Raw genomic sequence first — 15917 nt, 5'->3', positions numbered from 1 at the left:
CATGATGGAAGTGGGGCAAGATGAGCAGCAGCAGCGACAGCAGCAGCAGCAAGAGCTCTCGCCAGATGCCGGGCCGCCAGCATACCATGAGCAGCCGCTCGAGTGGTGGGAGCGTCAGTCGTAAACGCGACCGGCGTGACTCTGAGACGTCCAGAAGAAACGTCACGAGTGCATCTGAGGAGCCTCCAAGATCGGTACCACAGATTGACAGCGGTGTTGAGTGATCTACGTGAATGTCACCCTTATGGTAACGGGGTTCCATTTTCTCTGTTTGATCACTAGGGTTCAAGGAAGGCCAGCAGCAAAACCAAAAATAGAGAATGCGCCCTGTGCAAACACCCGCTGGCAGATCAGTGGCAGAAAGACCTCTGCGCTGACTGTATAAATAAAACTATACAGGAGGAAACCCCTGATTTGGTAACCAGCCTTAAGGCGTTAATACAGCATGAGGTGAAAGGTTCCCTAAAGGCAGCCCTTAAAAAGAAGGATAAAAGAGGTCATAGAAGATTTGTAGATTGTGAGCCCTCGCGGGCAGGGTCCTCTCTCCTCCTGTACCAGTTATGACTTGTATTGTTTAAGATTATTGTACTTGTTTTTATGTATACCGCTCCTCACATGTAAAGCGCCATAGAATAAATGGCGCTATAACAATAAATAATAATAATAGAAGGGATTCTGATTCAGAGGCCTCGCCAGGGCAGAAGGGGCGGGAAAGATCCTGGTCCCCCTCCACCTCCTCTTCCTCTACTCAGTCCTCAGAATCCTCCTCGGACAGCGATATAGGCGGCCATCCATGTTTCCCAACAGAGGATGTGGAAACGCTGGTCAAAGCTATTAGGACTACAATGGGCCTTAAGGAGGAAAAGACTCCTAAATCATTGGAGGCTATGATGTTTGGAGGAAAGGAAAAAACGCACCTTCCCTGTAAATGATAAAATAAAGGCCCTAATTGACAGGGAATGGAAAAAACCTGAGAGGTCAGGGGGCTTGCCTTCTACATCAAAAAGAAGGTACCCTTTTGAACAAAAGGATTCAGAGACCTGGGAAAAAGTCCCAAAAATTGATGGGGGCCGTAGCCAAATCCTCAAAAAAAGTATATCTACCATTAGAGGACTCGGGCATGTTGAAAGACCCGCTTGATAAAAAAGCAGATGGTTTCCTAAAACATATCTGGGAAGCTTCGGCAGGTGGATTAAAGCCAGCGATAGCTGGTACCTGTACCGCTCGTGCCCTCATGGTCTGGCTACAACAAATAGAAGACCAGATCAGGGATAGAGTTCCTAGGGACGAAATTCTGTCTAATCTGACACTGGTACACGGAGCAGCGGCTTTCCTAGCGGATTCCTCTGCAGATTCCACAAGATTGACAGCTAGAGCAGCAAGCCTGTCAAATGCAGCAAGACGAGCCTTGTGGCTTAAAGGGTGTCCCGGAGATTTACCATCAAAACATAGGTTATGTTCCATTCCATGCGATGGCCAATTCCTCTTCGGAAAAAAGCTAGAAGAGGTTTTGGAACATGCTGGGGATAGGAAGAAAAGCTTTCCCTGATTTCCGGGAGAACCTAAAAAGCAGCCCTTTCGGAGGAGATTTAACAGGGGTCATCCCCCGGGAGATAGAAAAAGCTGGGACTTTACAGAAAGAAGAGGATCGGGCCGGTTTAAAGGACCCTCCACTTCCTCCAAAAAATCTCCCCAATGACATCGGGCCGGAGGTAGGGGGAAGGCTGTCTCTCTTCCTTTCCGCCTGGGCGAATATCTCCAACAGTACATGGGTCCTAAACATAATAAAGGACGGTTTAAAAATAAAATTCATCCGTCCGCCCAGGCATACCTTCATAATGACACCCAGAAAGAAAGCCCAAGAGCAACAGCTGGCCTTGGAGACGGAAGTCTTGGGACTAGTGAAAAAACAAGTCCTACAAGAAGTCCCAGTGCAAGAAGAAGGAAGGGGGTTCTACTCCCCCCCCCCCCCCCCTCTTCTTAATACAAAAACCAGACGGCTCTTGGAGAACCATTGTCAACCTGAGGTGACTCAATCAGTGGGTAGACAATTGCTCCTTCAAAATGGAGTCAATCAACACGGCCACAAAGATCCTGTTCCAGCATTGCCTCATGGCAGTGATTAGACTTAAAAGATGCCTACTATCACATCCCAGTTCGTCGGGAGTATCAAAAATATTTGAGAGTAGCGCTCTATGTCCAGGGGCAGGTGAAACACTACCAATACGCAGCCCTTCCGTTTGGCCTGTCTACAGCCCCCAGAGTATTCACCAAAGTGATGGCCGAAGTAATGTCTTGTCTTCGTTCCAGGGACATAGTGATCGTCCCATACCTAGACGACTTTCTTGTAATAGGGAGGTCGGAGTCCCACTGCGCACATCAAGTGAAGGAAGTGATAGCAATTCTAGTAGGACTAGGATGGATAGTAAATGTAAGAAAGAGTCCTGATTGGGAGAGTTGAAAGAGCCGGGAAGAAGGTCTTAGACGATCTCTTATCAAGCTGAGGTCAAAGTTTATTCGGATACACGGCAAAACAGAACAGAAAAACAGAGAAGTTGAAATATGCGGGCAAAAACAGGAATTCAGACGGGCAGAGATTCGCTAGGAAGTCTGGCGATGATAAGGCTCTGTGCCCTGGCCATGGTGAGGCTCAGTGGCATGATGGCGATGGAATGGCCCCGAGCAACAGTAACAGGGGCTTTTTATACATTATGCAAAGAAAGCTGTATACATATTATAGCAAAAGGGCGTATATGGTTACATCATATCTTTTTGGACAAAGGAAGAAGTGGCACAACATTACATCAGTAATTAACTTTTCACCAAACCACATTAAAAAACACATAAATCCAATATTATCTCTAACTACTATCATTAATCTTATTACTGCTGTTAGACTAAACCCATAAATTCATACATTTGACAATTGCAGAAGTCTGTTTCCTACTAACACTATCATGAATACACGTATTTCCCATATATTTGTTGGTTTTAGTTTCTCATTGCCCTAAGGCTGATCCAATTTACCTGTAGGCACATCTACTAAATTTGTTAATGGGCATGATCTCATTTTACATCCTCCATCTGCTTTTACAGAGTACATCGTATTATTTCTATTGTAAAAGTTGAATATATTCTTTCCTAACTTTCATAAGATGGCTGCCTCGTTGCTCATGGCAGCTCAGTATATTATAGCTGACCATTCTCTTACAGTAAACATCCCCAAGTCAAGGTTAACCCCAGTAAAAGAGCAATCCTTCCTAGAGTTGATATTGGACTCCCGAGCAACAACGCTGCCTCCTACCAGGGAGCAAAGTGACCAAGATAAGAGGCCTAGCTCGCACAGCAATACAAAGACCAAATATGACACTGAGGAACGCAATGTCCCTTTTAGGCTCGTTGACATCATGCATACCCGCAGTAGCATGAGTGCAGTACCACTTAAGGCAACTACAGTGGGAAGTTCTGTCAGCACAGAAACCATTAAAAGGGCATTTAGAAGGCAAACTGTCTCTCAGTGGCTATAAGAGATTCCCTGCTCTGGTGGACTGTAGAATAGAATCTAACAGCTGGTATACCGTGGCAAAAACCAGTCGAGGACATCATTACAACAGACGCGAGTGCCACAGGATGGGGAGCACACCTGAGATCCCACTCAATACAGGGGACCTGGTCCTCGCTAGAAAAGGATCACGGTTCAAATGTAAAAGAACTATGGGCTGTGGAAAAAGCAGTGAAACATTTCCTTCCTTTACTTCGGTGCCGCCACACCCGAGTCATGACGGACAATCAGGCAGTAGTAGCCTACATCAATCACCAGGGGGGAAACGAGATCTCGGGGCCTCATGCAAATATCGGATCTACTCTTCCAGCTAGCAGAACAACATCTGTTATCCATCACAGCACTGCACATAAAGGGGGTAGAAAATATACAGCCAGACTTCCTGAGTCGCAGGCACCTAAGACAAGGGGAATGGTCCCTAAACCCCCAAGTCTTCCAACAAATAGTTCAGGCCTGGGGCAAACCAGAAATAGACCTGTTTGCTACCGCACACAATCGGAAGCTCAGGAAGTTCTGCTCACTAAATCCAAGGGAAAACCCCTTCGCAGTAGATGCCCTACAAATACCCTGGAAGTTCATCCTGGCCTATGCATTTCCCCCGATAACAATGATCCCTGTAGTGGTCAGGAAAATCAGGGAGGAGCGAGCGAGAATAATTCTTATACCTCCGTTTTGGCCGAGGAGACCTTTGTTCTTCCTTCTGAGACTCATGTTGGTGACAGATCCATGGATATTACCGGAGATTCCAGACCTGCTTTCCCAGGGACCAGTGGTCCACTCTCAGGTGAAGGGCTTCCATCTAGCAGCCTGGAATTTGAGAGGGTGCTACTGAGTCGCCAGGGATTCTCTCCAGGGTTAGTCTCCACCCTGTTGAAAAGTAGGAAACCTATAACATCCCAAATCTATGGTAGAACGTGGATAAAGTTCCTAGACTTCCTGGAGGAACCCTTGGGGGATGTAGCGCCAGTGGGACCTATCCTAGAATTCTTACAGTCGGGGCTGCAACTGGGGTTAGCCACTAACACACTCAAAGTCCAAGTCTCAGCTTTGGGGGCCCTATATAACTGCAACTTAGCAGCCAATAGATGGGTGTCCCGATTAATAAAGTCCTGTGGCAGGTCAAGGCCGGTCATTATCCCAAACATACCACCCTGGGATCTCAACCTAGTCTTAGGGTACTGTTACACCTAGCGATGTACCAGCGATCCTGACTAGCGATATGACGCGGTCAGGATCGCTGGTGCATCGCTAGGTGGTCGCTAGTGAGCTGCCACACAGGCAGATCTCACTAGCGACATCGCTGGGGACGGGGGTCGCTACTTACCTGTCAGACGCGGCGATCCTGACGTCCTCCCGCCCGGCTCCACGCGTCGCTTGTCGGCGCCACAGGAAGCGCAGCAGGAAGTGGCCGACGAGGAATGGTCCAGGAGCTTCTCGCGCGATCAGCGATAACCAGCGGGGGAGCCGGTCGGAGGTAAGTATCACATGCAGCGATATCGCTAGCAATATCGCTGCAACGTCACAAAATCGGTGACTTTACAGCGATATTGCTAGCGATATCGCAGTGTGTAACGGGGGCTTTAGAGGCCTTAACCAAAGATCCCTTTGAACCACTAGTAGAGCTGTCACCAAAGCTACTTACACTTAAAACTGTCTTACTGGTAGCCTTAACATCAGCCCGAAGAGTGAGCGACCTACAAGCTCTATCTAGATGTCCTCCATATACACAGATCTTGGATGACCGAGTGGTTCTAAAGGCCCTTTTACATTTAGCGATGCACCAGCGATCCGACCAGCGATACGACCTGGTCAGGATCGCTGGTGCATCGCTAAATGATCACTAGTTAGCTTCCACACAGGAAGATCTCACAGCGATGCAGCAGCGACGCAGCGCACGATACTCACCTTTCACACACACCGATCCAGACGTCCTCCCGCCCGCCTCCACGCGTCGCTCGCCTCACACAGCAGGAAGCCCAGCAGGAAGCAGACTACGAGAAATGGAGCCGCCCGATCAGCGATGGACAGCGGGGGAGCCGGTCGGAGGTAAGTATCACACATAGCGATATCGCTAGCAATATCGCTATAACGTCACAAAATCGGTGACGTTTTAGCGATATTGCTATGTGTAAAAACCCCCTTAAGACCAGACCCGGCCTATCTCCCCAAGGTAGTCCAAAAGTTTCATAGGACTCGGGAGATCTCCTTGTCATCTTTCTGTAACAATCCTAGAAACCCTGGGGAGCAAAAGTTCCATACATTAGATGTAAGAAGAGCCATAGTACAATCTATGTCAGTAACTAGTCAGTGGAGGAAAGATCAGTCCCTTTTTGTAGGCTTTCAGGGTAGTAGAAAAGGGCACGGGGTAGCTAAGAGTACCATTGCCAGATGGATCAGGGAGGCCATTATGTTATCCTACTCCGCAAGTGGCGCTCCGGTTCCAGAAGGCATAAAGGCTCACTCCACCAGAGCTGTGGCTACCTCCTGGGCAGAGAAGGCTGAGGTATCTATTGAGCAGATTTGTAAAGCCGCTACTTGGTCCTCACCTTCAACCTTTTTTAAGCACTACCGACTTGATCTATCTTCCTCTACTGACCTAACCTTTGGTAGAAGGGTGCTTCAAGCGGTGGTCCCTCCCTAAGGTGTCTTATTCTACAAAAGTCTCTCACGTGTGCCGACATGGGAGACGGGAAAACACCAAGGTTACTTACCGGTAGCCGGTTTTTCCGGAGCCCATGACGGCACCTGTATATTTCCCCCCCTTTCACTCCTTTGGCGTGCACTATAGTTTGGGTGCTTTTTTTTTTAACTTAGATGTAATGTGGTGATAGTTTTACCTTGTGCCCTACCCGGGGGGCCCCTCATGCTCTGTAAACCAACTGAAGCGAGGGAGAGGTACCGCCCCTTTTATCTTCAGTAGGGTTCCTGTCCTGACTGGGCGGATCCCCTCTCTCGTGTGCCGTCATGGGCTCCGGAAAAAACGGCTACCGGTAAGTAACCTTGGTGTTTTTTCGGCCCATTTTGCAGGCTGTATCGCCGCAATTTTTACGGACTGCGGCAATGATGGGACGCAAAAAGGTTATAGATCGCCATTTTTCATTTTTCCAATACAATAGAAATAGTGAAAAAAAAGGCGTGATTTTCAATGGGGGCCATGTCCGTACGCCGTATAAAAGATCGAGCAAGCTCAATCTTTATCATATATGCAAATAAAGTCCATGGAGCCTCATTTAAGAGTCTCAAACACGGGACTAGCCAGATCTTCCTCCAAGGAAGGACCCAGCCAAGGAGTGGCTCCTTTCGGAAACCACCATTACCACCATATTAAGTGGCCCTTTAAGTCAATATCCAGCTCTTTACGAGTTTACTGATATGACAAGGGAAATACCAAGGCCAGGTATCCATCCACAGACAGCTGTTTCGGGGTGTTGCCCCTCATCAGTGTGGAGTAGGATTCTGGCTAGGTGGGAGCAATGCCTAGTAGAACAACATCACGAAACAATCACTGACCTCAGGGAGACCAGTCAAAGACTGGTCTCCCTGAGGTCAGTGATTGTTTCGCAGTCTTTTATCATGGCCGCAAATACGGCACACAGCGCAACGTGGATTTTTTGCGGGCCGACATTGGCCCGCAAAAACACGATAAGTGTAAAAGCAGCCTTATTGTGAACAGTTAAGCAAGTTGAAGATGAAATGATCTCTGAAAGGACTAAAGTTAAAGATGACACATTTCCTTTGTATTTTAGGGAAAAATAAGTCATTTTTTACGGTTTCAAAATTACAAAAAGGATAGTGGGCTGATGCAAATGTTTGGGCATGGTTATTACATAGCACCCCCTTTTTGCAAGTATCACAGCTTGTAAATGCTTTTTGTAGCCAGACAAAAAAAATAATTCTTGTTTGAGGGATTTCCATCCATTCTTTCCTGGAGAATTCTTCCAGTTCAGTGAGATTCCTGGGTCGTGTTGCATCCTTGCTATTTTGAGGTCTAGCCACAGATTTTCACTGATGCTCAGATACTGTGAGGGCCATTGTAAAACCTTCAGCTTGCTCCTTTTGATGAGGTTGTCTATTGTGGATTTTCACGTGTGTTTAGGATCATTAGCCATTTGTAGAAGCCATCCTCTTTTCAACTTCAGCTATTTTACAAATGGTGAAATGTTTGCATCAAGAATTTCTTGAAATTTCATTGAATCCATTCTTCCCTCCACCCGTGAAATGTTCCCCGTACAATTGGTTGCAACACGGCCCCAAAGCATGATTGATCCACCTCCATGCTTAACAGTTGGCAAGATGTTCTTTTCCTGAAATTTTGAGCCCTTTTTTCTCCACCCATACCTTTGATCATTGTTGCCAAAGAGTTCTATTTTAACCTACTCAGTCCGCAGGACTCGTTTCCAAAATGTATCAGGCTTGTTTAGATGTTCTTCTGCATGCTGGTGATGCTAAATTTGGTGAGGATGCAGGAGAGGTTTTCTTTTGATGACTCTTCCTTGAAGACCATATAAGGACAGTAGTTATCGAACGTGCTCGGATAAGGTGTTATCTGAACATGCTCGTGTGTTAAAGTGTCTTTGGCGTGCTCAAATAATGTTTGAGTCCCCGTGCCTGCATGTCTCATGGCTGTTCCACAGCTGTAACACATGCAGGGATTGCCTAACAAACAGGAAATCACCTTGTATGTTGCGGCTTTAGAACAACGCAGGGACTCTTAATTGAGCATGCCGAAAACACATAGCACACGAGCATGCTCTGATAACGCCGTGTCTGTATAACAATGTACCACAACTTCAGAGTCTGCTAAATCTCTTTAACTGTCTTTTGCAGTTAAGCGGGAGTTCTGATTTGCGCCTACTAGCATCTCTCACTGAAGTTTTGCTTGTTCTTCCAGATGTTATCTTGCTCTCCATTGTTCCTGGTAGCTGCCATTTTTTCATTACATTTCAAACTGACTAACGAGCAGCTTGAAAACATTTTGCTATCTTCTTATAGCCTTCTCCTGCTTTGTGGACCTCCACCATTTTCATTTTCAGAGTGCTAGGCAGCTGCTTGGAAGAACCCATGGCTGCTGTTTTTTGGCACAAGGTTAGAGGAGTCTGGGTAATTATAAAGCTGGGAAATGTGCATCACCTGGCCTTTTCTACCGATGATGGTGAACAAGCCATAACCCTAACAGGCTGATTAAGGTCTGAAACCTTGGTCAAAGTTATCTGAGCACCCAAATCTCCCAAGGGTGTACAAACTTTTGCGTCAGCCATTTTTTTCATCGGTCGATGCAAAAGTTTGGACACCCTAGGAGATTTGTGTATTATATATAATTTATTTTTTTGCCTAAAATAAAACGGAAATGTCATCTTTAACTTTAGAGTATTTAGAGATCATTTCTTCAACTTGCTTACCTGTTCACATTAACAGTAATTTTGACCACTAGTGCCCAAGCATTTACATGCCACAGTGTAATATGTAAACTACAGCTCTCTAATAAAAAATGTTTTAGTAAATCACCTGGATACAACTATTTTAGTCTTATTTATTGGCAGCAGTTGAAAACATGGGGACACAGCTTCATTCAATTAAATTGGTTGTGTGATTTTTCTATAGGGAGGAAGAGGAGGACAAGTTAATAGAAGCAATGATCCAAAGGAAAGGTAAGACGCTCATGGAAGATTAAATTGTGTGTTTCCATGAGAGAGAAGTTGTTGAAGAAAGTCTGATTAATAAGTAAGCTTCTCCATCTTTCCTCTTAAAAATACCAGTCACTGAGTGAAAAGTGTCCTTTTTTTGTGCTTATTTTATTCCCGTTTCTATCCTGAGTATTATGGGGGGGGGGGGGGGGTGTTTTTTTTTTTTTGGACCAAATCCCCCCCTAAAAATCCGGCCTTAATAGTCTAGAGAGACGGGCCTTTTTATATAATTCTAATTTGTATGGTCTTTCCAAGGGGGCGTGGCTCACAAGGTTATAATTTAGAGCAGCCTAAAGCCACGCCCCAGAGGATCCTCTGATCAATGCCCCCTTAGTAATAAAAAAAAGCCCATATCTCTTGTACTGTATGGTTGATTGAAAAAAAAAAAAAAAAAAAATACAAAGACTGCATACTTATAAAATAAGAGGAGAAACTGGTCTCTTTTGACCTGGTTAAAGATCCTCTTGAATGTCGCATGCCTATGTCTAATAGTTTGCCATCTAGTATGTGTTTTATTAGAATTAAAGAGGACCGTACACTAAGCCTTTCCTGTTGAACCGGATTCACAATGTCATAGTGGCTGCAAAACGGAATAAAACAGACAGTTTCACTAGGGTGATAACCAATTATAAGCAGGTAGCAACACTAGCAGGCGAGAAGTCCCTACCACAGCTTAGAGCAGGTTTCAGTGTGTGAGATGTAGTGATGCAGCTCTGATCTCCTGGTCTAACCTCCTGCATGAGTCAGTGTGGGAGAGGGGCAGTCAGATCCTTCTATCAACTTTACTGATTTCTGAGTGTGTTGGTATCACACTTTCGGCTCGATCACTCTGGCATATAACACGCCTGAGTGCTGTCCGATGTTTTATCGGATAGCACTCGGCCCAATTTTATTCTATGGATCAGTGCAGATCAGCGATTGTTTCTTCCTGCCGATTTGGCATGAAAAAAATAATCACGGCATGCTGGGCGTGCATCAAAGAATCGGATCGCAGACTCCCATTCAAGTCTGTGAGTGCGTGTGAAAACATTGCACTGCATTCTGATGTCATTCGAGTGCAGTGCGATCACCGCAGAAGCCGGCAATAGAGGAGATGGAGAAATGACGGTACTTTCTGTCTGCTCCGCACCTGTGATGCAATTCTCTCATGAGAGAGGATCAGTGCACAGTGCTCTGACAGTTTGATCCGAGTGTAATTGGCATAATCGGCCAGATTCTCTCGCTTGAGAGAATTGACAGTCGTGTGGGAGAGACCTCATGTTTGCTGTGGTCCAGCAACTTTGTATTCGCCCTGCCTTGATAACAGGGCTGTGATTACATCTCACAAGGAGCAACGGAACCTGCCTATTTTAGGTTCCTCCTGTTTGAGTAGTAATGTGACTCTGCTCTGACCTTATTGCAGAGTGATTTACAAGAGTTGAGCACAACAGATGTAGCTGTCATTACTGACATATTTTCAGACAGGCAGGCTGGGTGAGAGGAAATATAGCAGAGCTGACAGTATTATGAAAGAAGAGCTGATAGAAGGGTTTGTAATGAGACACAACTAAACACAGCTGCACTGCTCTTTCCCCCACACTGACTCATGCAGGAGGTTAGACCAGGAGATCAGGTCTGTATCATTACATCTCACACACAGAAACCTGCTTTAAGATAAGGTGGTGATGGGGGGGGGGGGGTATTCTTCTTTTCTTTGCTGCTGACTGCTTATGATTGGTCAACATCATACAGGGAAAAGTACATGCCCCCCAGTAAAAACACTAACACCCACTTGGACTTAACTTTTTTTTTAACTCATTAGGTGGCAAATACTTTAATTGCTAATATAGCTGCCATAGAGAGGCTGAAAAGAACTACTCGTTTTAACCTGGTCTGCAGTCACTATTACATCCTGTGTCCAGTTCAACAAGACAAATTAGGTGAAAGGGCCACTTCTAGGGTGTGACATTCACCTTGTATGCATAGCACAGCTATTTTTGAGTTTTTTCATGTTATTGCTTAATTTTTCAGATTTTCACACGCAGTCTTGTAAGAAGAAGAAAGGAAAATTCAAACCAATGAAAGTCCTTAAGCTCCTGTCTCCAAAACAAGATTTAAAAACAAAGAGCCCAAAGGACAAAACTCGGGAGCAGGAGGATGGGGCCAAGAGGTAGATCAAAAGGAAGTGAAGATGACCTCATTCCATTTTTGATGTTCCTCTCTTTAATCCAACACTGTGCTGCCTCCTACAATGAGCAGTAAAGGCGTTTTCTAATACAGCATGCCTTGGAAGCCCAGCAGATGTGATTACACCGAGTCATTATTTGGCAGATGAGGCTTATACGCTGCATGGAAGCTGCCGGTGACATACGTGTAGTTGTAGCGTCTCCACTAACTATAACCAAATACAATGAGTTGGCACTGCTTAATGAACATCACTTTTATATCCTGGGATAGTTCTTCGTATTTTTGCATTCCTACGTCTGCTTAGAAAAATAGAACTACTACAGATGAGAATAATCCCAGACTTCTAATTTTATCCGAAAATGATGATTTGCACAAATATGTGCCCAGGTTCCAATAGCAATTCTTTATTTTTTCTATAAGAACCTTGTATACATGGAACACAAGAAGCTTTACTCACAAATGGTGTCCTACCAGCCAGCGTTACTTCTACTATTGAAATCAGATGGCCACCCAAGCAATGCTTAGACATGCTGATTTCCCAATGAGAGAGTCACTGTTTGCAAGGGCTTACTTTCATGTGCACAAAAAAGGGGTTGTAAACAGCAGACAAACGCTCTAATTACCATTTCCAGAAATTGCAAAAATATCTAAGGACCATACACTGAAAATTATGTCTCCATTGATGCACAGATTAGTGGTGTCTCTGTAATTACTGTACTTTTCTGTCTTGTCAGCCTTGATTTGCATAGAAAGTTAAAAATATATTGTAGCCTGCATACAGATTCATGAAAATGACATCTCACAACTTTTTGCTTCATTGACTAGACTCTGTTGGCATGCAGTGAATCTAGAGGTAGCTGTCAGGACAGCCATGTGAAATATTGGTGACTACCACATTCCTCTATGGGCTAACATCTGAAGTTCACATGTTCCCACGAGTTTCTTTTACTTTCAAAATATGCTTAGGCCAGTTGGATTCCGAAGTTAGATGCAGAAAGAAGATTGTGGTTCCCCCTTAGGGCTCCAGCAGACATCCATACAACACTGCCTGCTGGACTCCCGACTTGAGCGGGACCGCTTCGTATATTGCTATGAGGTGGTCACTCTCGGCTCAGGAAAGCTGCACCCAGTCCATGCCTTACGGTCTGTGTTGCACAGATGTCTTGAAGAGCCCTTACAGACAGAGACTGAGTAGCATATTGGCACCAGATAATGGGTAAGATGGCCTCTAAGGCAGTAGGCCCCAACCTGTGGCTTGGGAGCCCATGATGTGTGGCTTCCGGCTGCCTGCCAGCTTGGTGCTTTGGCACCAGGTCTCCATGAAGAGCAGGTCTCCAGATTGTGACACTTGTGAGCAGCCTGTACAAAAAGAGCAGATCTGGATATGCATATTGTGGCCTGGGGGTTTTGGAGATAATTTAAGCATGATAAGCTGGAGACACTAAGGGTGTGTGCACACGCTGCGGATGTTTTCTGCAGAAAAATCTGCATCGCTTGGCAGAAATCGCAGGGTAAAACGCGTGCAGTTTTCCCTGCGGATTCCTTTACTTTGTCCAGCGGATGAGATTTTTTTTTTTAACCTGCGGTTCCGCAGAAAAGAAGTGACATGCTGCGGAAAATAAACCGCAGCAAATCTGCGCGGACATTTCTGCAGCATGTGCACAGCGGATTTGGTTTTCCATAGGTTTACATGGTACTGTAAGCAGCATGGAAAACTGCTGCGGATCCGCAGCACAAACCGCAACGTGTGCACACCCTTAGATACTATCAGAAGGGATGCTTGAAGCTGGATGCGACAGTATGGTGGGAGTGATTGATGGAGATATTGTGGGAACCTTTGGAGGTTGGTATACTGCCTGGGTGTGATTTCTGTGGAAATGCTTTGGCTGTGATTATACCAGTAATGTGGGCTCTCTGTGTCGCTACTATGAGGGGACAGGAGCTGGATGGGGCTCGCGACTCTCTTAAACCTAATGTTGGCTCACGACCTTCTCTCACACCTGGATAGAGCTCTCGACTCAGCTGGATGGGGTGTGCGACTCTCTTACAGCTGAATGTGGCTCTCATGGTCAGAAAGGTTGGGGACCATTGGTATAAGGCCGCCTTCACTTATCTGTACGTGTGAATAGTGGTACAGGTGCCGTCAGTGTGTTAATCCGTGTGTCATTGTTGTGTCCCTTCAGTGTTTTTCCAGTGTGGTTAAGGAAAGAAATAAATGACAAAGCTTCTCGTATACTTTGCAGTGTTAAACACTTGCAGCACACGGAAGCAACCTATGTGCTGTATGTGTTTTTCACGGACCCATAGACTTGTATTGTCCCTTGTCACCTGTAATACCGGAAAAAACGGACACGTCTCCATGTGTTTGGCACGGACACACGGTCCCTGTAGAAACATGGTCGTCTGCATAAACCGCATAGCTTATAATGGTGGGTATGTGTATCAGTGAAAAAAACTGAATGCCACACTTACTGGGAACACGGACATGTGCAGGATGCCTAAAGAACATGGCCAGTATTCAGCATATTAAACCATTTGCCTTACAGGAGCTTTGTAGCTGAGAAGCCATTTCTTTCGTAAGTGGCTTGCCTATAAGGAAATGTGCCCATTACATATAACCGGCTGTGTGAGATTACATTTTACCAACAATGGGAGATGGTCCCAAATCGGCTGCATTGTAAATTATCAGCATTGTTTCACCTTTTTTGAGATGCAGATTCCTTCGCCCCGTGGCGTCCCGTTTGTGCCCTGTCACATTACGTTGCTTTTTTACTAGAGCTGTACCAGAACAAATTATGCCGATCGGTGTCTAGTAGGAGCCGCCTATGGAAACAGTTGAGGCCAATGTAATGACACGTTATGGCGCCAACTCAGTAATGAAAATCTGTGTGTATTACAATTTGTGGCCGGACTGCGAATGTGCGGCTATGGCGAAACGTGAGCACAGCTTATGTAGCCACACAAAAAGTATGCACATTTAATGCCAGAATTTTGCGTTGAAGAGGTTTCCGGGATTAGAAAACAAGGATCTGCATTTTTCTCTTTCAGTCAGAGATTGCAACTGATTTCTACTTACTTAAATTGAGCTGCAATACCAGACATGGCCAAAGGACAAGAGTGGCGCTGATTCAGTTAAGAGACAGATGTTTTTTTTCTAATCCCAGACTGATGGAACAGTACAGCATTTATTAGCTGACTATGGTGTTTTTTTTTTTCAGAAAATGTTTGTAAATACTTATATGGTAAAAAAAAAAAAAAATTAGTGCACGTTTTAACTTTTTATTCAGGGGGACTGTTACTTTTATTAAAACTTTATTATTTAGCTCCAGCTGTATTTGTGACTTATGAATGTTGTCCTGTCATACCTTGGACTTGCTTTCAGCAATGTCATTACCAATCTTCTATTTGTATGTGCCTTGGACGCTAGCCGTGAGCGCCAGTATCGCTGCCCGACAAGCAGTGATGCTTCCCTGACCGGCTTGTGGTATCACTGTATGGCTGCACTTACCTCTGTTACACTGTGGCTTTGTAGCTGCCTCTTGTTTTATTTTTATCATTATTAAATTATTGCACTGTTTGTAACTTTGGAAAAAGAGCCTTCTGTATCAGAATAAAATAAAACCGCTATATAGTGCGTGTCCTTGTGTTACTGTGTAGGCTGAGATTTAAAGGTAAGTTCACACTAGACCAGCCCTGGGCAAAGTGCGGGCCGGAGTGAGACAGCCAGAGGGCCACTTCCTCCACCAATTGGCGTGTGAAACAGCAGACACAATGTCATTTCATCGCTTCAGCTGTGTACCGCCGGAGAGTCAACGCACCGGAGGCAGAGAGAGGAGCAGAGCTCCGGGAAACAGGACCGAGGTGAGTATGTGGTTTTTTTTCTTTTCTTCATTTGTATGAACATGGGAATTCTACGGGGGTGCAATGCAGCACATGGGGAGGCTATGGGGCTGTCGTGCAGAACATGGGTAGGCCATGGGGGAGACATGCTGCACATGGTAAGGCTGTGTGGGGCTCATGCAGTATATGGGGAGGCTGTGTGGGGCTCATGCAGTATATGGGGAGGCTGTGTGGGGCTCATGCAGTATATGGGGAGGCTGTGTGGGGCTCATGCTGTATATGGGGAGGATGTGTGGGGCTCATGCTGTATATGGGGAGGCTGTGTGGGGCTCATGCAGTATATGGGGAGGATGTGTGGGGCTCATGCTGTATATGGGGAGGCTGTGGGGCTCATGCAGTATATGGGGAGGCTGTGGAGCTCATGCAGTATATGGGGAGGCTGTGTGGGGCTCATGCAGTATACTGTATGGGGAGGCTGTGTGGGGCTCATGCAGTATATTGTATGGGGAGGCTGTGTGGAGCTCATGCTGTATATGGGGAGGCTGTGTGGGGCTCATGTAGTATGCTGTACATGGGGAGGCTGTGTGGGGCTCATGCAGTATATGGGGAGGCTGTGTGGGGCTCATGCAGTATATGGGGAGGCTGTGTGGGGCTCATGCAGTATA

General features: G+C 45.7%; 1 protein-coding gene across 2 annotated transcripts in view; it reads left to right on the top strand.

Annotated features, from left to right (window-relative positions):
* MICALL1 (MICAL like 1) overlaps positions 1–15043 on the top strand; it is a 71661-nt gene extending 56618 nt beyond the window's left edge. For both annotated transcript variants that reach the window (XM_073549533.1, XM_073549532.1), the window contains exons 15-16: positions 9164–9210; positions 11257–15043. In XM_073549533.1, coding sequence (XP_073405634.1) covers positions 9164–9210; positions 11257–11399 — 190 coding nt within the window. In that variant the 3' untranslated portion in view covers positions 11400–15043. The remainder of the gene's footprint in view (positions 1–9163; positions 9211–11256) is intronic.
* The last annotated feature ends 874 nt before the right edge of the window (positions 15044–15917 follow it).

Source organism: Dendrobates tinctorius, unplaced genomic scaffold (assembly GCF_039654945.1).
Source record: "Dendrobates tinctorius isolate UK_male_01 unplaced genomic scaffold, ASM3965494v1 ptg000159l, whole genome shotgun sequence".
Classification (NCBI taxonomy): Eukaryota; Metazoa; Chordata; class Amphibia; order Anura; family Dendrobatidae; genus Dendrobates; species Dendrobates tinctorius.
The sequence above is the reverse complement of the archived record's forward strand: the minus strand, read 5'-3'. Positions and strand labels throughout refer to the sequence as shown.